Source organism: Sycon ciliatum, chromosome 11 (assembly GCF_964019385.1).
Source record: "Sycon ciliatum chromosome 11, ocSycCili1.1, whole genome shotgun sequence".
Lineage (NCBI taxonomy): Eukaryota > Metazoa > Porifera > Calcarea > Leucosolenida > Sycettidae > Sycon > Sycon ciliatum.
The window spans coordinates 18,955,432-18,975,800 of record NC_088653.1 but is presented as its reverse complement, the minus strand read 5'-3'; the positions used below and the strand labels follow the sequence as shown (position 1 = coordinate 18,975,800).

Below are 20,369 nucleotides of genomic sequence, written 5' to 3'. Positions count from 1 at the left end.
GGGCGATGGCTACAAAGGTTATTACGAATACATTCATCGTTTATTACATTGTTCTCGACGTCGTCCACAGGGTTTCCGAGGCACTTTCTTCCAGCTCAAAAATGGACGATCGTCAGCTAGATTTCGTAGAACGTCGGCTGGTACCTGGCAAGGTCTAACCAGGGAAGTCCCCTTTTGAAGACGTCATTGAATTGGCCTGACCATGTGGACTACACGTGCCAAGATTGGCGGAAATGCACGGAGGCGTTCGCGCGAAAGTAATCGAAAGATTACTTGGGCACCATGTACCGCACACATATGGCGCTTTTGAAGTTTTGAATGATACTACTTGTTCTTGCGTCGAGGACCTTTGCCCAAGTAGTTTCTAGTCATGGCTGTCTAGACAAGGGAGTAGAAGCCCAAGTCTTGGAAACTTGCTTGGAGTGGTTAGAGCAAAATCAACAAGTAAGTTTCAGACGCAACCACCAGAGGTCACCAGGTAGCCTGTTCGCAGAGAAGTACGGGTACTGTTCTTTGGTGCAAACATAGCTCCATCCAGCTACGAACATCTTCTTCCTTTGTCATGTCTTTACTTGAGAACGTTTACCAGGCATGGGTGAAGAAGAATATTAGCTCATGATGTCTTTTTTCCTGAATGAATCGAGCTCAAGCAAACCAACAAACAGGCTTCTTGTCGAGTGTCGATTTTAATTTTTACTCCTTGCCGGCCTGCGCTGAGCCTGATCCACGGCCTGATTTCAGTGATCGCCATTTTTTCTTGTCGGCCATGCGCCTCATAGATTTCCGCATGAGGTAAGACATGCGCGAACACGCTGCGCAGTGCGTTTGCTGATATCCCTACCGGTGGGTCTGTTTCCTGGCTGGTCGGCGTGTGGGCTGGTCGGTTTCCACAACTTTCCAGTTTCGTCGGCTTCAAGGCTGATCTGTGTGCGAGCTGGTTAGGGTGCGGGTGGGTTAGTGTGCGGGCTGGTTGGTGTGCGGGCTGGTCGGTATGAGGATGGGTCATGCATACAGATTGGTCTTGCGTGCTAGCTGGTCGTGCATGCGTGTGGCTCACACGTGCTAGCGGGTTGTGCATGAGAGAGTCGGTCCGTTGGCTGGTTGCTGACCCGGCAGCTTATTTCAATAGCATGTTGAGCCATGGGCAGGTTGGTGTGTTGTGGTCTGGGGCTAAGGTGGACTGTGGTTGGGTTAGCATGAATGTTGTTTGGGGGGTGGGGGGTTGCTAAGGTAAATTGGTGTCTGGGAGTTGTGTGTGTGTGGGGGGGGGGGGGGGGGTGGGGGGGGGGGGAGTTGGAGGGGATGCGGAGTTGGAATTTGGTCCCAGTAAGCTGAAATGTAGAAAGTAATCCGATGATGGTTATGTGCATGTCTGTGTGTTTGTGTGTCTGTCTGTGTGTGTGTGTGTTTGTCTGTGTGTCTGTGTGTCTGTGTGTGTCTGTGTGTGTGTCTGCGTGTGTCTGTCTGTCTGTCTGCCTGCCTTTCTCTCTGTGATTGTAGAAACTTCAGCCATCACCCCAGTGTCCACATCCATGGATTCGCCGTCAGCACTGGCAGGAGACGAGCAAGTACCCGCAAGTGTCTCCTCTACATCAGCAGCAGTACCAGTACCAGCAGAAAGTGTAGAGGATATCCCTTTCACACACCCCAGTGCAAACAGACAAGCATCACCAATAACTAGTTTTGTTGATACGTACGTACAGCATGCAACACAGCATAGCCACAGCAGCAGCACCATCAGTTGTGACAACAGCAACTTCACGTATCCAGTTCAGGATGCAGCAGCGTATGGTCATCGTCTACAGAATCCAATCACTGTATCACGTATGTTGGAGAGGATACAACCAACAACAGCATCAGCTCAGTTTGTTCGTAATGTTGTCTCATCCACTGGTGGTCACTGTGACCTGTCTCAACTGTCATCAGAGCTGGACGTTGACTTCAGTAAGGAATTAGTGCATGTTGGTGTGTTTATGTTGGTGCATGCACAGGTGTGTGTGTGTGTGTGTGTGCGTGTGTGTGTGTGTGTGTGTGTGTGCAAGTGCGCGCACACATATGTGTGTGTGTGTGTGTGTGTGTGTGTTTGCGTGCTAGCTAGTTTTGTTGGTGGGTTCACATATCGTATTATCTCTATTACAAGCACAGTCTCTTGTAGGAGAATTGTAAAATTTATAACATCCCTATGCTTTTTTGCCTAGGTCATCAAGGTGGTAGACGGTGTCGTATTACCCTCGACCGTACCTGTCCCGTACCGTACCATCAAAGACGGCTGGCCACAAACAGCTGGTCAATATTCAAATGCAAGATCATAACGTGAAGCAACTTGAAAGAATTAGTATGTATGCGAAGTGTATCGGGGATACATGCAGGGCAATAGTGCGGGTTCGAATCCCAGGTTATGTCTTAAAAAAAAAGGAGAAATGAAAAATTTACTATGTTTTTTTGCCTAGGTCATCAAAGCAAAAGAGAATAGCGTAGGGCCCTGAGCTTCCAAGCTCTCTCTTTTATGAGGTGGAATTTCACTGGCCATTTTAACATTTACCTGCACAACTTTACATTTTTGAACAATAAATAATGGCTATGTGGGTATTGGGGGTAAGGTCATAGTTTGTGGCATTGAACTAATACACAAGTTCCAAAGTCTGTGTACGTGTGTACGCACTCTCATGTATTCGTGTACTGTACTTGTGTCATTTTCTGCGTGTTGTTTTTGTGCATATTAGTCTCGTCTGGTCCTGGGCAAGTGGAGAGTCATAGCTTATGGCCACAACGAGCACCGGCATTATCCGAAGCAGGAACAACTCTATCAGAGGCTGACATAGAACCAAATACAGCATATGCCAGAATTGCAGAACACGATGCAGGTCTCTCATCATGTCTTCCTCTGGCATGTCCGTCATCGTCAAGTTTGGATCCAATTCGTGATAATCTATACCTTGCAGCAACAAGTGGCAGTTATACACAGGTACTGCAAGATACCATACCACCCTTGTCTTCCATCACATCACCTACATATTACCAACATCAAAAACACACCCTGCAACAGCAACAACAGCAGCAACAACAGCAGCAACAAGAGCAGCAGCAGGGCCACCAGAACCTGCAGCAGCAGCAACAGCAGGAACAGCATCACCACCAGCACCACCAGCAGCGGGACCAGCACCACCAGCATCAGCAGCACCAGCAGCAACACCAGCAGCAGCAGCATCACCACCGGCAGCAGCACCGGCAGCAGCGGCACCAGCAGCAGCAGCAGCAGCATCACCACCAGCAGCAGCACCAGCAGCAGCAGCAGCGGCACCAGCAGCGGCACCAGCAGCAGCAGCACCAACAGCAGCATCAGCGGCACCAGCATCACGAGCAGGCCGGACAGCATCACGACTTCCAGTCGTCTGCTTCACAGATGTTTGCAAGGATTCCATTGTCGACGGATGTCGGCACACGATTTTCAGACTTCAGGCAATCCTCCCCTAGCCGCCAGAGTAAGTGTTATGTGCTATGTGATTATCCATCAGACATTAATTTGTATGGCATGCATTGCTTATTAAGCAGAAACTGATGGTTCCTGGTAAATAGTGTGACAAGATTGCAAGGAACTGAAGACGATCACCATACCCTGTCGGGTATTTCTATCCGGGCAGCAAGGGTACCCTAACGGGTATTTCTATCCGGTTAGCAAGGATACCCTATCGGGTATTTCTATCCGGGCAGCAAGGGTACCCTATCGGGTATTTCTATCCGGGCAGCAAGGGTCCCTATCAGGTATTTCTATCCGGGTAGCAAGGGTACCCTATCGGGTATTCCTATCCGGGTAGCAAGGGTACCCTGTCGGGTATTTCTATCCGGGCAGCAAGGGTACCCTATCGGGTATTTCTATCCGGTTAGCAAGGGTACCCTATCGGGTATTTCTATCCGAGTAGCAATGGTACCATATCGGGTATTTCTATCCGGGCAGCAAGGGTACCCTATCAGGTATTTCTATCCGGACAGCAAGGTACCCTATCGAGTATTTCTATCCGGGCAGCAAGGGTACCATATTGGGTATTTCTATCCGGGCAGCAAGGCTACCCTATCGGGTAGTTCTATCCGGACAGCACGGGTACCCTATCGGGTATTTCTATCCGGGCAGCAAGGGTACCCTATCGGGTATTTCTAGCCCGGCAGCAAGGGTACCCTATCAGGTATTTCTATCCGGACAGCACGGGTACCCTATCGGGTATTTCTATCCGGGCAGCAAGGATACCCTATCGGGTATTTCTATCCGGTTAGCAAGTGTACGCTATCGGGTATTTCTATCCGGGCAGCAAGGTTACCCTGTCGGGTATTTCTATCCGGACAGCAAGGGTACCCTGTCGGGTATTCCTATCCGGGTAGCAAGGGTACCCTATCGGGTATTTCTATCCGGGCAGCAAGGGTACCCTATCAGATATTTCTATCCGGTTAGCAACTGTACCCTATCGGGTATTTCTATCCCGGTAGCAAGGGTACCCAATCGGGTATTTCTATCCGGGTAGCAAGGGTACCCTATCGGGTATTTCTATCCGGGTAGCAAGGGTACCATATCGGGTATTTCTATCCGGGTAGCAAGGGTACCCTATCGGGTATTTCTATCCAGGTAGCAAGGGTACCCTATCGGGTATTTCTATCCCGGCAGCAAGGGTACCCTATCGGGTATTTCTATCCGGGTAGCAAAGGTACCCTATCGGGTATTTCTATCCGGGCAGCAAGGGAACCCTATCGGGTATTTCTATCCGGGCAGCAAGGGTACCTTATCGGGTATTTCTATCTGGGCAGCAAGGGTACCCTATCGGGTATTTCTATCCGGGCAGCAAGGGTACCCTATTGGGTATTTCTATCCAGCAGCAAGGGTACCCTATCGGGTATTTCTATCCGGGTAGCAAGGGTACCCTATCGGGTATTTCTATCCGGGCAGCAAGGGTACCCTATCGGGTATTTCTATCCGGGTAGCAAGGGTACCCTATCGGGTATTTCTATCCGGGTAGCAAGGGTACCCTATCGGGTATTTCTATCCGGGTAGCAAGGGTACCCTATCGGGTATTTCTATCCGGGTAGCAAGGGTACCCTATCGGGTATTTCTATCCGGGTAGCAAGGGTACCCTATCGGGTATTTCTATCCAGCAGCAAGGGTACCCTATCGGGTATTTCTATCCGGGTAGCAAGGGTACCCTATCGGGTATTTCTATCCGGGTAGCAAGGGTACCCTATCGGGTATTTCTATCCGGGTAGCAAGGGTACCCTATCGGGTATTTCTATCCGGGCAGCAAGGGTACGCTATCTGGTATTTCTATCCAGAGGCAAAGGTACCCTATCGGGTATTTCTATCCGGGTAGCAAGGGTACCCTATCGGGTATTTCTATCCGGGTAGCAAGGGTACCCTATCGGGTATTTCTATCCGGGTAGCAAGGGTACCCTATCGGGTATTTTTTTATCCGGGTAGCAAGGGTACCCTATCGGGTATTTCTATCCGGGTAGCAAGGGTACCCTATCGGGTATTTCTATCCGGGTAGCAAGGGTACCCTATCGGGTATTTCTATCCGGGTAGCAATTGTACCCTATCGGGTATTTGTATCCGGGCAGCAAGGGTACCCTATCGGGTATTTCTATCCGGGTAGCAAGGGTACCCTATCGGGTATATCTATCCCGTTAGCAAGGGTACCCTATCGGGTATTTCTATCCGGGTAGCAAGGGTACACAATCGTGTATTTCTATCCGGGTAGCAAGGGTACCCTATCGGGTATTTCTATCCGGGTAGCAAGGGTACCCTATCGGGTATTTCTATCCGGGTAGCAAGGGTACCCTATCGGGTATTTCTATCCGGGTAGCAAGGGTACCCTATCGGGTATTTCTATCCGGGCAGCAAGGGTACGCTATCTGGTATTTCTATCCAGCAGCAAGGGTACCCTATCGGGTATTTCTATCCGGGTAGCAAGGGTACCCTATCGGGTATTTCTATCCGGGTAGCAAGGGTACCCTATCGGGTATTTCTATCCGGGTAGCAAGGGTACCCTATCGGGTATTTCTATCCGGGTAGCAAGGGTACCCTATCGGATATTTCTATCCGGGTAGCAAGGGTACCCTATCGGGTATTTCTATCCGGGTAGCAAGGGTACCCTATCGGGTATTTCTATCCGGGTAGCAAGGGTACCCTATCGGGTATTTCTATCTGGGTAGCAAGGGTACCCTATCGGGTATTTCTATCCGGGTAGCAAGGGTACCCTATCGGGTATTTCTATCCGGGTAGCAAGGGTACCCTATCGGGTATTTGTATCCGGGCAGCAAGGGTACCCTATCGGGTATTTCTATCCGGGTAGCAAGGGTACCCTATCGGGTATTTCTATCCGGGTAGCAAGGGTACCCTATCGGGTATTTCTATCCGGGTAGCAAGGGTACCCTATCGGGTATTTCTATCCGGGTAGCAAGGGTACCCTATCGGGTATTTCTATCCGGGTAGCAATTGTACCCTATCGGGTATTTGTATCCGGGCAGCAAGGGTACCCTATCGGGTATTTCTATCCGGGTAGCAAGGTAACCCTATCGGGTATTTCTATCCGGGTAGCAAGGGTACCCTATCGGGTATTTCTATCCGGGTAGCAAGGGTACACAATCGGGTATTTCTATCCGGGTAGCAAGGGTACCCTATCGGGTATTTCTATCCGGGTAGCAAGGGTACCCTATCGGGTATTTCTATCCGGGTAGCAAGGGTACCCTATCGGGTATTTCTATCCGGGCAGCAAGGGTACGCTATCTGGTATTTCTATCCAGCAGCAAGGGTACCCTATCGGGTATTTCTATCCGGGTAGCAAGGGTACCCTATCGGGTATTTCTATCCGGGTAGCAAGGGTACCCTATCGGGTATTTCTATCCGGGTAGCAAGGGTACCCTATCGGGTATTTCTATCCGGGTAGCAAGGGTACCCTATCGGGTATTTCTATCCGGGTAGCAAGGGTACCCTATCGGGTATTTCTATCCGGGTAGCAAGGGTACCCTATCGGGTATTTCTATCCGGGTAGCAAGGGTACCCTATCGGGTATTTCTATCTGGGTAGCAAGGGTACCCTATCGGGTATTTCTATCCGGGTAGCAAGGGTACCCTTTCGGGTATTTCTATCCGGGTAGCAAGGGTACCCTATCGGGTATTTGTATCCGGGCAGCAAGGGTACCCTATCGGGTATTTCTATCCGGGTAGCAAGGGTACCCTATCGGGTATTTCTATCCCGTTAGCAAGGGTACCCTATCGGGTATTTCTATCCGGGTAGCAAGGGTACACAATCGGGTATTTCTATCCGGGTAGCAAGGGTACCCTATCGGGTATTTCTATCCGGGTAGCAAGGGTACCCTATCGGGTATTTCTATCCGGGTAGCAAGGGTACCCTATCGGGTATTTCTATCCGGGTAGCAAGGGTACCCTATCGGGTATTTCTATCCGGGTAGCAAGGGTACCCTATCGGGTATTTCTATCCGGGTAGCAATTGTACCCTATCGGGTATTTCTATCCGGGTAGCAAGGGTACCCTATCGGGTATTTCTATCCGGGTAGCAAGGGTACCCTATCGGGTATTTCTATCCGGGTAGCAAGGGTACCCTATCGGGTATTTCTATCCGGGTAGCAAGGGTACCCTATCGGGTAATTCTATTCGGGTAGCAAGGGTACCCTATCGGGTATTTCTATCCGGGTAGCAAGGGTACCCTATCGGGTATTTCTATCCGGGTAGCAAGGGTACCCTATCGGGTATTTCTATCCGGGTAGCAAGGGTACCCTATCGGGTATTTCTATCCGGGCAGCAAGGGTACGCTATCTGGTATTTCTATCCAGCAACAAGGGTACCCTTTCGGGTATTTCTATCCGGGTAGCAAGGGTACCCTATCGGGTATTTCTATCCGGGTAGCAAGGGTACCCTATCGGGTATTTCTATCCGGGTAGCAAGGGTACCCTATCGGGTATTTCTATCCGGGTAGCAAGGGTACCCTATCGGGTATTTCTATCCGGGTAGCAAGGGTACCCTATCGGGTATTTCTATCCGGGTAGCAAGGGTACCCTATCGGGTATTTCTATCCGGGCAGCAAGGGTACGCTATCTGGTATTTCTATCCAGCAGCAAGGGTACCCTATCGGGTATTTCTATCCGGGTAGCAAGGGTACCCTATCGGGTATTTCTATCCGGGTAGCAAGGGTACCCTATCGGGTATTTCTATCCGGGTAGCAAGGGTACCCTATCGGGTATTTCTATCCGGGTAGCAAGGGTACCCTATCGGGTATTTCTATCCGGGTAGCAAGGGTACCCTATCGGGTATTTCTATCCGGGTAGCAAGGGTACCCTATCGGGTATTTCTATCCGGGTAGCAAGGGTACCCTATCGGGTATTTCTATCTGGGTAGCAAGGGTACCCTATCGGGTATTTCTATCCGGGTAGCAAGGGTACCCTTTCGGGTATTTCTATCCGGGTAGCAAGGGTACCCTATCGGGTATTTGTATCCGGGCAGCAAGGGTACCCTATCGGGTATTTCTATCCGGGTAGCAAGGGTACCCTATCGGGTATTTCTATCCGGGTAGCAAGGGTACCCTATCGGGTATTTCTATCCGGGCAGCAAGGGTACGCTATCTGGTATTTCTATCCAGCAGCAAGGGTACCCTATCGGGTATTTCTATCCGGGTAGCAAGGGTACCCTATCGGGTATTTCTATCCGGGTAGCAAGGGTACCCTATCGGGTATTTCTATCCGGGTAGCAAGGGTACCCTATCGGGTATTTCTATCCGGGTAGCAAGGGTACCCTATCGGGTATTTCTATCCGGGTAGCAAGGGTACCCTATCGGGTATTTCTATCCGGGTAGCAAGGGTACCCTATCGGGTATTTCTATCCGGGTAGCAAGGGTACCCTATCGGGTATTTCTATCTGGGTAGCAAGGGTACCCTATCGGGTATTTCTATCCGGGTAGCAAGGGTACCCTTTCGGGTATTTCTATCCGGGTAGCAAGGGTACCCTATCGGGTATTTGTATCCGGGCAGCAAGGGTACCCTATCGGGTATTTCTATCCGGGTAGCAAGGGTACCCTATCGGGTATTTCTATCCCGTTAGCAAGGGTACCCTATCGGGTATTTCTATCCGGGTAGCAAGGGTACACAATCGGGTATTTCTATCCGGGTAGCAAGGGTACCCTATCGGGTATTTCTATCCGGGTAGCAAGGGTACCCTATCGGGTATTTCTATCCGGGTAGCAAGGGTACCCTATCGGGTATTTCTATCCGGGTAGCAAGGGTACCCTATCGGGTATTTCTATCCGGGTAGCAAGGGTACCCTATCGGGTATTTCTATCCGGGTAGCAATTGTACCCTATCGGGTATTTCTATCCGGGTAGCAAGGGTACCCTATCGGGTATTTCTATCCGGGTAGCAAGGGTACCCTATCGGGTATTTCTATCCGGGTAGCAAGGGTACCCTATCGGGTATTTCTATCCGGGTAGCAAGGGTACCCTATCGGGTAATTCTATTCGGGTAGCAAGGGTACCCTATCGGGTATTTCTATCCGGGTAGCAAGGGTACCCTATCGGGTATTTCTATCCGGGTAGCAAGGGTACCCTATCGGGTATTTCTATCCGGGTAGCAAGGGTACCCTATCGGGTATTTCTATCCGGGCAGCAAGGGTACGCTATCTGGTATTTCTATCCAGCAACAAGGGTACCCTTTCGGGTATTTCTATCCGGGTAGCAAGGGTACCCTATCGGGTATTTCTATCCGGGTAGCAAGGGTACCCTATCGGGTATTTCTATCCGGGTAGCAAGGGTACCCTATCGGGTATTTCTATCCGGGTAGCAAGGGTACCCTATCGGGTATTTCTATCCGGGTAGCAAGGGTACCCTATCGGGTATTTCTATCCGGGTAGCAAGGGTACCCTATCGGGTATTTCTATCCGGGCAGCAAGGGTACGCTATCTGGTATTTCTATCCAGCAGCAAGGGTACCCTATCGGGTATTTCTATCCGGGTAGCAAGGGTACCCTATCGGGTATTTCTATCCGGGTAGCAAGGGTACCCTATCGGGTATTTCTATCCGGGTAGCAAGGGTACCCTATCGGGTATTTCTATCCGGGTAGCAAGGGTACCCTATCGGGTATTTCTATCCGGGTAGCAAGGGTACCCTATCGGGTATTTCTATCCGGGTAGCAAGGGTACCCTATCGGGTATTTCTATCCGGGTAGCAAGGGTACCCTATCGGGTATTTCTATCTGGGTAGCAAGGGTACCCTATCGGGTATTTCTATCCGGGTAGCAAGGGTACCCTTTCGGGTATTTCTATCCGGGTAGCAAGGGTACCCTATCGGGTATTTGTATCCGGGCAGCAAGGGTACCCTATCGGGTATTTCTATCCGGGTAGCAAGGGTACCCTATCGGGTATTTCTATCCCGTTAGCAAGGGTACCCTATCGGGTATTTCTATCCGGGTAGCAAGGGTACACAATCGGGTATTTCTATCCGGGTAGCAAGGGTACCCTATCGGGTATTTCTATCCGGGTAGCAAGGGTACCCTATCGGGTATTTCTATCCGGGTAGCAAGGGTACCCTATCGGGTATTTCTATCCGGGTAGCAAGGGTACCCTATCGGGTATTTCTATCCGGGTAGCAAGGGTACCCTATCGGGTATTTCTATCCGGGTAGCAATTGTACCCTATCGGGTATTTCTATCCGGGTAGCAAGGGTACCCTATCGGGTATTTCTATCCGGGTAGCAAGGGTACCCTATCGGGTATTTCTATCCGGGTAGCAAGGGTACCCTATCGGGTATTTCTATCCGGGTAGCAAGGGTACCCTATCGGGTATTTCTATCCGGGTAGCAAGGGTACCCTATCGGGTAATTCTATTCGGGTAGCAAGGGTACCCTATCGGGTATTTCTATCCGGGTAGCAAGGGTACCCTATCGGGTATTTCTATCCGGGTAGCAAGGGTACCCTATCGGGTATTTCTATCCGGGTAGCAAGGGTACCCTATCGGGTATTTCTATCCGGGCAGCAAGGGTACGCTATCTGGTATTTCTATCCAGCAACAAGGGTACCCTATCGGGTATTTCTATCCGGGTAGCAAGGGTACCCTATCGGGTATTTCTATCCGGGTAGCAAGGGTACCCTATCGGGTATTTCTATCCGGGTAGCAAGGGTACCCTATCGGGTATTTCTATCCGGGTAGCAAGGGTACCCTATCGGGTATTTCTATCCGGGTAGCAAGGGTACCCTATCGGGTATTTCTATTCGGGTAGCAAGGGTACCCTATCGGGTATTTCTATCCGGGTAGCAAGGGTACCCTATCGGGTATTTGTATCCGGGTAGCAAGGGTACCCTATCGGGTATTTCTATCCGGGTAGCAAGGGTACCCTATCGGGTATTTCTATCCGGTTAGCAAGGGTACCCTATCGGGTATTTCTATCCGGGTAGCAAGGGTACCCTATCGGGTATTTCTATCCGGGCAGCAAGGGTACCCTATCGGGTATTTCTATCCGGGCAGCAAGGGTACCCTATCGGGTATTTGTATCCGGGCAGCAAGGGTACCCTATCGGGTATTTCTATCCGGGCAGCAAGGGTACCCTATCGGGTATTTCTATCCCGGCAGCAAGGGTACCCTATCGGGTATTTCTATCCGGGCAGCAAGGGTACCCTATCGTGTATTTCTATCCGGGCTGCAAGGGTACCCTATCGGGTATTTCTATCCGGGTAGCAAAGGAACCCTATCGGGTATTTCTATCCGGGCAGCAAGGGAACCCTATCGGGTATTTCTATCCGGGCAGCAAGGGTACCTTATCGGGTATTTCTATCTGGGCAGCAAGGGTACCCTATCGGGTATTTCTATCCGGGCAGCAAGGGTACCCTATCGGGTATTTCTATCCAGCAGCAAGGGTACCCTATCGGGTATTTCTATCCGGGTAGCAAGGGTACCCTATCGGGTATTTCTATCCGGGTAGCAAGGGTACCCTATCGGGTATTTCTATCCGGGTAGCAAGGGTACCCTATCGGGTATTTCTATCCGGGTAGCAAGGGTACCCTATCGGGTATTTCTATCCGGGTAGCAATTGTACCCTATCGGGTATTTGTATCCGGGCAGCAAGGGTACCCTATCGGGTATTTCTATCCGGGTAGCAAGGGTACCCTATCGGGTATTTCTATCCGGGTAGCAAGGGTACCCTATCGGGTATTTCTATCCGGGCAGCAAGGGTACGCTATCTGGTATTTCTATCCAGGAGCAAAGGTACCCTATCGGGTATTTCTATCCGGGTAGCAAGGGTACCCTATCGGGTATTTCTATCCGGGTAGCAAGGGTACCCTATCGGGTATTTCTATCCGGGTAGCAAGGGTACCCTATCGGGTATTTCTATCCGGGTAGCAAGGGTACCCTATCGGGTATTTCTATCCGGGTAGCAAGGGTACCCTATCGGGTATTTCTATCCGGGTAGCAATTGTACCCTATCGGGTATTTGTATCCGGGCAGCAAGGGTACCCTATCGGGTATTTCTATCCGGGTAGCAAGGGTACCCTATCGGGTATTTCTATCCCGTTAGCAAGGGTACCCTATCGGGTATTTCTATCCGGGTAGCAAGGGTACACAATCGGGTATTTCTATCCGGGTAGCAAGGGTACCCTATCGGGTATTTCTATCCGGGTAGCAAGGGTACCCTATCGGGTATTTCTATCCGGGTAGCAAGGGTACCCTATCGGGTATTTCTATCCGGGTAGCAAGGGTACCCTATCGGGTATTTCTATCCGGGCAGCAAGGGTACGCTATCTGGTATTTCTATCCAGCAGCAAGGGTACCCTATCGGGTATTTCTATCCGGGTAGCAAGGGTACCCTATCGGGTATTTCTATCCGGGTAGCAAGGGTACCCTATCGGGTATTTCTATCCGGGTAGCAAGGGTACCCTATCGGGTATTTCTATCCGGGTAGCAAGGGTACCCTATCGGGTATTTCTATCCGGGTAGCAAGGGTACCCTATCGGGTATTTCTATCCGGGTAGCAAGGGTACCCTATCGGGTATTTCTATCCGGGTAGCAAGGGTACCCTATCGGGTATTTCTATCTGGGTAGCAAGGGCACCCTATCGGGTATTTCTATCCGGGTAGCAAGGTAACCCTATCGGGTATTTCTATCCGGGTAGCAAGGGTACCCTATCGGGTATTTGTATCCGGGCAGCAAGGGTACCCTATCGGGTATTTCTATCCGGGTAGCAAGGGTACCCTATCGGGTATTTCTATCCCGTTAGCAAGGGTACCCTATCGGGTATTTCTATCCGGGTAGCAAGGGTACACAATCGGGTATTTCTATCCGGGTAGCAAGGGTACCCTATCGGGTATTTCTATCCGGGTAGCAAGGGTACCCTATCGGGTATTTCTATCCGGGTAGCAAGGGTACCCTATCGGGTATTTCTATCCGGGTAGCAAGGGTACCCTATCGGGTATTTCTATCCGGGCAGCAAGGGTACGCTATCTGGTATTTCTATCCAGCAACAAGGGTACCCTATCGGGTATTTCTATCCGGGTAGCAAGGGTACCCTATCGGGTATTTCTATCCGGGTAGCAAGGGTACCCTATCGGGTATTTCTATCCGGGTAGCAAGGGTACCCTATCGGGTATTTCTATCCGGGTAGCAAGGGTACCCTATCGGGTATTTCTATCCGGGTAGCAAGGGTACCCTATCGGGTAATTCTACTCGGGTAGCAAGGGTACCCTATCGGGTATTTTTATCCGGGTAGCAAGGGTACCCTATCGGGTATTTCTATCCGGGTAGCAAGGGTACCCTTTCGGGTATTTCTATCCGGGTAGCAAGGGTACCCTATCGGGTATTTCTATCCGGGCAGCAAGGGTACGCTATCTGGTATTTCTATCCAGCAACAAGGGTACCCTATCGGGTATTTCTATCCGGGTAGCAAGGGTACCCTATCGGGTATTTCTATCCGGGTAGCAAGGGTACCCTATCGGGTATTTCTATCCGGGTAGCAAGGGTACCCTATCGGGTATTTCTATCCGGGTAGCAAGGGTACCCTATCGGGTATTTCTATCCGGGTAGCAAGGGTACCCTATCGGGTATTTCTATTCGGGTAGCAAGGGTACCCTATTCTGTATTTCTATCCGGGTAGCAAGGGTACCCTATCGGGTATTTGTATCCGGGCAGCAAGGGTACCCTATCGGGTATTTCTATCCGGGTAGCAAGGGTACCCTTTCGGGTATTTCTATCCGGTTAGCAAGGGTACCCTATCGGGTATTTCTATCCGGGTAGCAAGGGTACCCTATCGGGTATTTCTATCCGGGCAGCAAGGGTACCCTATCGGGTATTTCTATCCGGGCAGCAAGGGTACCCTATCGGGTATTTCTATCCGGGCAGCAAGGGTACCCTATCGGGTATTTCTATCCGGGCAGCAAGGGTACCCTATCGGGTATTTCTATCCCGGCAGCAAGGGTACCCTATCGTGTATTTCTATCCGGGCAGCAAGGGTACCCTATCGTGTATTTCTATCCGGGCTGCAAGGGTACCCTCTCGGGTATTTCTATCCGGGCAGCAAGGGTACCCTATCATGTATTTCTATCCGGGCAGCAAGGGTACCCTATCGTGTATTTCTATCCGGGCTGCAAGGGTACCCTCTCGGGTATTTCTATCCGGGTAGCAAGGGTACCCTATCGGGTATTTCTATCCGGGTAGCAATGGTACCCTATCGGGTATTTCTATCCGGGTAGCAAGGGTACCCTATCGGGTATTTGTATCCGGGCAGCAAGGGTACCCTATCGTGTATTTCTATCCGGGCTGCAAGGGTACCTTCTCGGGTATTTCTATCCGGGTAGCAAGGGTACCCTATCGGTTATTTCTATCCGGGTAGCAATGGTACCCTATCGGGTATTTCTATCCGGGTAGCAAGGGTACCCTATCGGGTATTTCTATCCGGGTAGCAAGGGTACCCTATCGGGTATTTCTATCCGGGTAGCAAGGGTACCCTATCGGGTATTTCTATCCGGGTAGCAAGGGTACCCTATCGGGTATTTCTATCCGGGTAGCAAGGGTACCCTATCGGGTATTTCTATCCGGGCAGCAAGGGTACCCTATCGGGTATTTCTATCCGGGTAGCAAGGGTTCCCTATCGGGTATTTCTATCCGGGTAGCAAGGGTACCCTATCGGGTATTTCTATCCGGTTAGCAAGGGTACCATATCGGGTATTTCTATCCGGGTAGCAAGGGTTCCCTATCGGGTATTTCTATCCGGGTAGCAAGGGTACCCTATCGGGTATTTCTATCCGGGTAGCAAGGGTACCCTATCGGGTATTTCTATCCGGGTAGCAAGGGTACCCTATCGGGTATTTCTATCCGGGTAGCAAGGGTACCCTATCGGGTATTTCTATCCGGGTAGCAAGGGTACCCTATCGGGTATTTCTATCCGGGTAGCAAGGGTACCCTATCGGGTATTTCTATCCGGGTAGCAAGGGTACCCTATCGGGTATTTTTGTACATAGGTTGTACAGTGAGTGGACACTTGTGCTGCATAGAAAGTGTACAGTAAGCATGTAGCCATGCTGTTTTTTACATGCACCGATGCGAAAACACCATACTTCAACTACCCGATCAGGTTCTCAGGAGCAAACTGCTGCCCGGATACCCGCTCTAATTACGGGTAGCAGAGGCACCCTTCTACCCGAGGACACCCGTCATTTGAAGCATGAGTGTGTTGATGTGGCCTCTTCCACATCTCTATTCCTGTGTTGATGTGGCCTCTTCCACATCTTTATTCCTGTGTTGATGTGGCCTCTTCCACATCTCTATTCCTGTGTTGATGTGGCCTCTTCCACATCTTTATTCCTGTGTTGATGTGGCCTCTTCCACATCTCTATTCCTGTGTTGATGTGGCCTCTTCCACATCTCTATTCCTGTGTTGTTGTGGCCTCTTCCACATCTTTATTCCTGTGTTGATGTGGCCTCTTCCACATCTCTATTCCTGTGTTGTTGTGGCCTCTTCCACATCTTTATTCCTGTGTTGATGTGGCCTCTTCCACATCTCTATTCCTGTGTTGATGTGGCCTCTTCCACATCTCTATCCCTGTGTTGATGTGGCCTCGTCCACATCTCTATTCCTGTGTTCAGAATTGACTGCATTGCCAAGAACCTGACTTGACATTTGTATGTCTGCCTGTTTGTGGACGTTCATCCATGTGCGGGTGGTTTCTGGTGTATGCGTGCACGCTTGTGTCTGTGTGTCTGTGTGCATGTATGTGTGTGTGTGTATGTGTGTGTGTGTGTGCGCACATGCGTGCATGGATGTGGATGTGAATGTCATTTGTTGTGTATTCGCCCTGTACAGGTCATGGTGAACTCTTGCAGCAGCCGCCAGAACTTGCCTCTACATTTCCACATCATCCAGGCAAAGAACAAACTTTGCCGTCAGCCACAGCAGACACCGTAACAGCAACAACAACAGTATCAGCGCGCAGAGCAGCCAATAGCCAATCAGCAAGATCCGTAACAACACGAGCCAATGTAGCATCAACCCGGGCTGCAGTAGTAAGTGATGACAAGCGTTTTCAGCCACCTCCTCGGAGACTTGCACCAGAAACACGGTCGACTGAGAAGACAGCTGTGTTGGCGAGAAGAGGATTAAGAGCGTCATCAGCCATGACCACCTCTTCATCGCTTTTGCCAGAAAGTCGAGTAGGAAGTGTGAGAGGAAGATCAGCTGTAAGGTCAAAGCCACGACATCAGCAATATCCTGCATCTGTAGAACGGCATGCACATTCCTTGAGCACACAGTCACCGTTGAACCAAACATCATCATCAACATCATCCTCATCATCACCACCAGTAGCAACACCAGTAGCAGTAGCTTCTTCACAAGCAGCACGATCACTATCATCATCACCAGTGCCAGCAATAGCATCTTTAGCATCCGTAGCAGCACCAGCAGCACCAGCACCCGCACCAGCACCCGCAGCACCAGCAGCACCAGCAGCACCAGCCATAGCGGAGGTCCCGCCACCCAGCTACAGTTTTTCATCTGAGTATGGGTCCAATGCGGTAGTGGAAGCTCTTCAACAAGGATCATTACAGCCCTACATAATACAACCTCCTCAGTACGTTATGCTACAGGACCAAAGTGTACAGTGTAGTCAACTACAACCACACTTACAACCACAACATCAACAACAGCAGCAGCTACTACCCGTACAACAGAAATTACAGAAGCAGCAGCAACAACAGCAGCAGCAGCAACAGCAACAACAGCAGCAGCAGCAACAGCTACTAACCGTGCAGCAACAACAGCAGCAGCAACACCAACAGCAGCAACAACAGCAACAGCAACAACAGCAACAGCAGGTGCAGCAGCAACTGCAGCAGCCACAACAGCAGCAGCAGCAGCAGGAACAACCACAAAAACTGCAGCAGCCGCAACTGCAGCAGCCGCAACTGCAGCAGCAGCAGCACCAGCAGCAACAACAGGAGCAGCTGCCTGGACAACATGAACAACAACAACTGCAGCAGGAGGAGGAGGAGGAGCAAGCTGGCTTCACAGTATCACCACCAATTGGAAATCCCTTGACATCAAATGTATCTTCAAACCACCATCTCGTTGGTCTTGTTCCAACGTCAGTTCAACCCTCATCACTGGCAGAAAATGTTGCTTTCCTATCATCGCTGAGTTATGCTGGTAGGTTTCTGAGTGTGTTGCTGTGTGTGTGGGGGGGGAGGGGGGGAGGAGAGGGGGAGGAGGGGAGGGGAGGGTGGAAGGGAAGAGAGGAGAGGGGGGGGGGGGGAGTACACATTTCCAGGTGCCCGGGGTCGTACGTATTGGGTACTGATTTAAATGTGCTGTATTTTCCAGGGTGTTAGCTGCATGCTGCAGCACTCCATGCATAATTATTACCGTAAAGTCGCGGATAAAAGCCGGGTTAACATACAAGCACATCGCGGATAGAAGCCTGAAAACCAAACGGGTCAAATGCATATAAGCCTGTCGCGCGTAGAAGCCTGGCTTCTATGCAAGCGCGGATCTGGTAGGTCAAGAGTGCATGCGCTATGTACAGACTACAGTGCATAGTAAAACTGCCGCCATACCGGTAGTCAGTGGTAGATCTACGCGTGTGGCTTCTATGCAAGCCCGGATCGGCCGGTGTGCATACAAGCCTGGCAAAAATACCAGTGGAGCATATAAGCAGGGTTTGCATACAAGCCTGGTTTGCATTAAAGCCTGATGCAGAAAGCGGCTTATGTGCTTATAAGCCCGGCGTTTATCCGCGACTTAACGGTATGTATGTATGGTGTCATTCAACTACTTTTCATGAACTGCACTGTATCATTGCACCAGCACAGAGCTTCTAGATGGTATCAGTTCTGAGTGAAGAAAAAACTAGGTAACTTTTGTAGAACTTCAGCCGTGCCTCTCAACTTTTCAGTAACCATTGGTAACGTCTTGTATGTACCGATACCCATCAAGTTAGGTTGCCAGAAATATCAAAATCTGAAGTGCGGATTATAGAGCTTTTTCAAGGACGTGGCGTGAGTTGAGGTAGTGGGTGGGTGGGTAGAAAACCACGTGGGAACAAGTGTTCGGCAAGCTACAAGCTCAAACTTCAAAACTGCAATGACAATGCAGGAGACATTGCACAGTATCTTGAAGGGTTCGTGCCCGCTTGACTCGTGCATGCGCACCAGTCGGGCCAGATTGCTGAGCTGGCTGAAAACTTGTGTTAAGTTGCTGAGCTGGCTGATAACTTGCGTTAGGTTGCTGAGCTGGCTGATAACTTGCGTTAGGTTGCTGAGCTGGCTATCAACGCTTCTGGTGCATACATGTATTTTTATAGTCCATGAGAAATAATACTCTCAACTAGGGCTGAAACAATTACACCGATAACTCGCATATCGATCGTTAAAAGAGTGCAATCGATAATCGTTAGTGTTCAAAACGAGTGCTAAGGATTTATTATGCATGCATATCCGTGACAGTATTCTAGCCCTTGCACTTCATCCGATGGTGAACACGAGTACAATCATGTACTTCCAAGCACGGTAAAATTGATTAGTGGCTTTGAAAGAGATTGGGAGAAAAGACTTTGTCTTTTTGGTTCATTTGTGTGAGAGGTCGGAGATAAGAGCAGTTGCCAGAGGGCGGTGAGAAGATTCTTTGCTCTAGAAACAACATGAAATTCTCTAGTTCATATTGATAAAACCAGCCAGATTTCTACAGATGTCAACAGTGCGGTGCCACAAATTTCTAATGTAGCAAAGGTATCATTGAAATTCTTCATAAACTTGTCTGCGAGGCACACGAGTAGAGCCGACAAGAATCGATAAAACCAATAATTATCGATCGTTAATGATACTGGTTGATCGTTAGGAGTTATTGAATGATCGTTTCAGCCCTACTCTCAACTGATTATCGGCATACCGTACTCTCGCAATTAGTGCCCCTGCGGCACTAATTTTCAGTCCATCAAAAGCCTAGTTCATATTCGACGGGACGCAACGCAGGGATCGACGGGACGCAACGTAGGGATCGACGGGACGCAACATAGGGATCGACTTGACGCAACGTAGGGATCGACGGGACCCCCCTAAGGATCGCCGGGAAGCAACGGGACGGTCTGACGGTGTCCAATGTGAACACCATGAACGGGAACGCAACCGTACTACCGTACAGATCGGGAAGCGACGGGAAGAGTTGGATCAATTCAACTGTTCATACCGTAGACGGGCGTAGACGGGCGTAGACGGGGACGCAAGCGTACAAAACGGCTGAAATTTGAGTGTGAACAGCAGACGGCGTCGTGCGCCGACTACTCCCGATTCGTAGTTGGAACGTTTTAGCATTTCGAACACTGCGCTTCCCATGATAACTTACAGAATGGCTAACACGACTTGAGTTGAATTTTAGCATGATAAGTAGGGCTCAGACGGTCACGGTTTTACCCCCAACGGTTAGCTGCTAAAGCTAACGGTCGGTTTAACGGTTATAACTTATAAGCCACGGCAATCCTGCGGACTCTTTTTTAACCGTATATTTGGCATATTTGGCTATACTTATTCAGAAAATGTACCCTATTCAGTAAAACTCCCACATGTATATTCTCTTGCATGCTCATTCATACAATGTACACACTCTCTCACGAAGAGACCAGATATGACCGAGTTGACAGCCCAGAATTTGCGTACGCGTGCGACAGCCTGCGAAAGTGCATACTTTGCAACGACCTGATACTTGAAAAATTGACTGAAAAGTTACTGCGTAACCGTTATCTTTATCGGTCAACCGTTAATTCTTCGTAACCGGTCTGCAACCGGATAATTGGACTAACCGTTTGAGCCCTAATGATAAGATTTCATGTCACTTAGTAATTATATTTAGGGAT

The 20,369-nt window shown here is 50.0% G+C and overlaps 2 protein-coding genes across 3 annotated transcripts in view; both read left to right on the top strand.

The window, feature by feature from the left end:
- Window positions 1-20,369, top strand: part of LOC135827419 (uncharacterized) — a 101,357-nt gene that overhangs the window by 4,657 nt on the left and 76,331 nt on the right. For both annotated transcript variants that reach the window (XM_065339908.1, XM_065339907.1), the window contains exons 3-5: window positions 1,501-1,944; window positions 2,724-3,482; window positions 16,331-17,671. In XM_065339908.1, coding sequence (XP_065195980.1) covers window positions 1,501-1,944; window positions 2,724-3,482; window positions 16,331-17,671 — 2,544 coding nt within the window. The remainder of the gene's footprint in view (window positions 1-1,500; window positions 1,945-2,723; window positions 3,483-16,330; window positions 17,672-20,369) is intronic.
- Window positions 1-20,369, top strand: part of LOC135827437 (proteasome activator complex subunit 3-like) — a 66,248-nt gene that overhangs the window by 19,036 nt on the left and 26,843 nt on the right. The window lies entirely within an intron of this gene.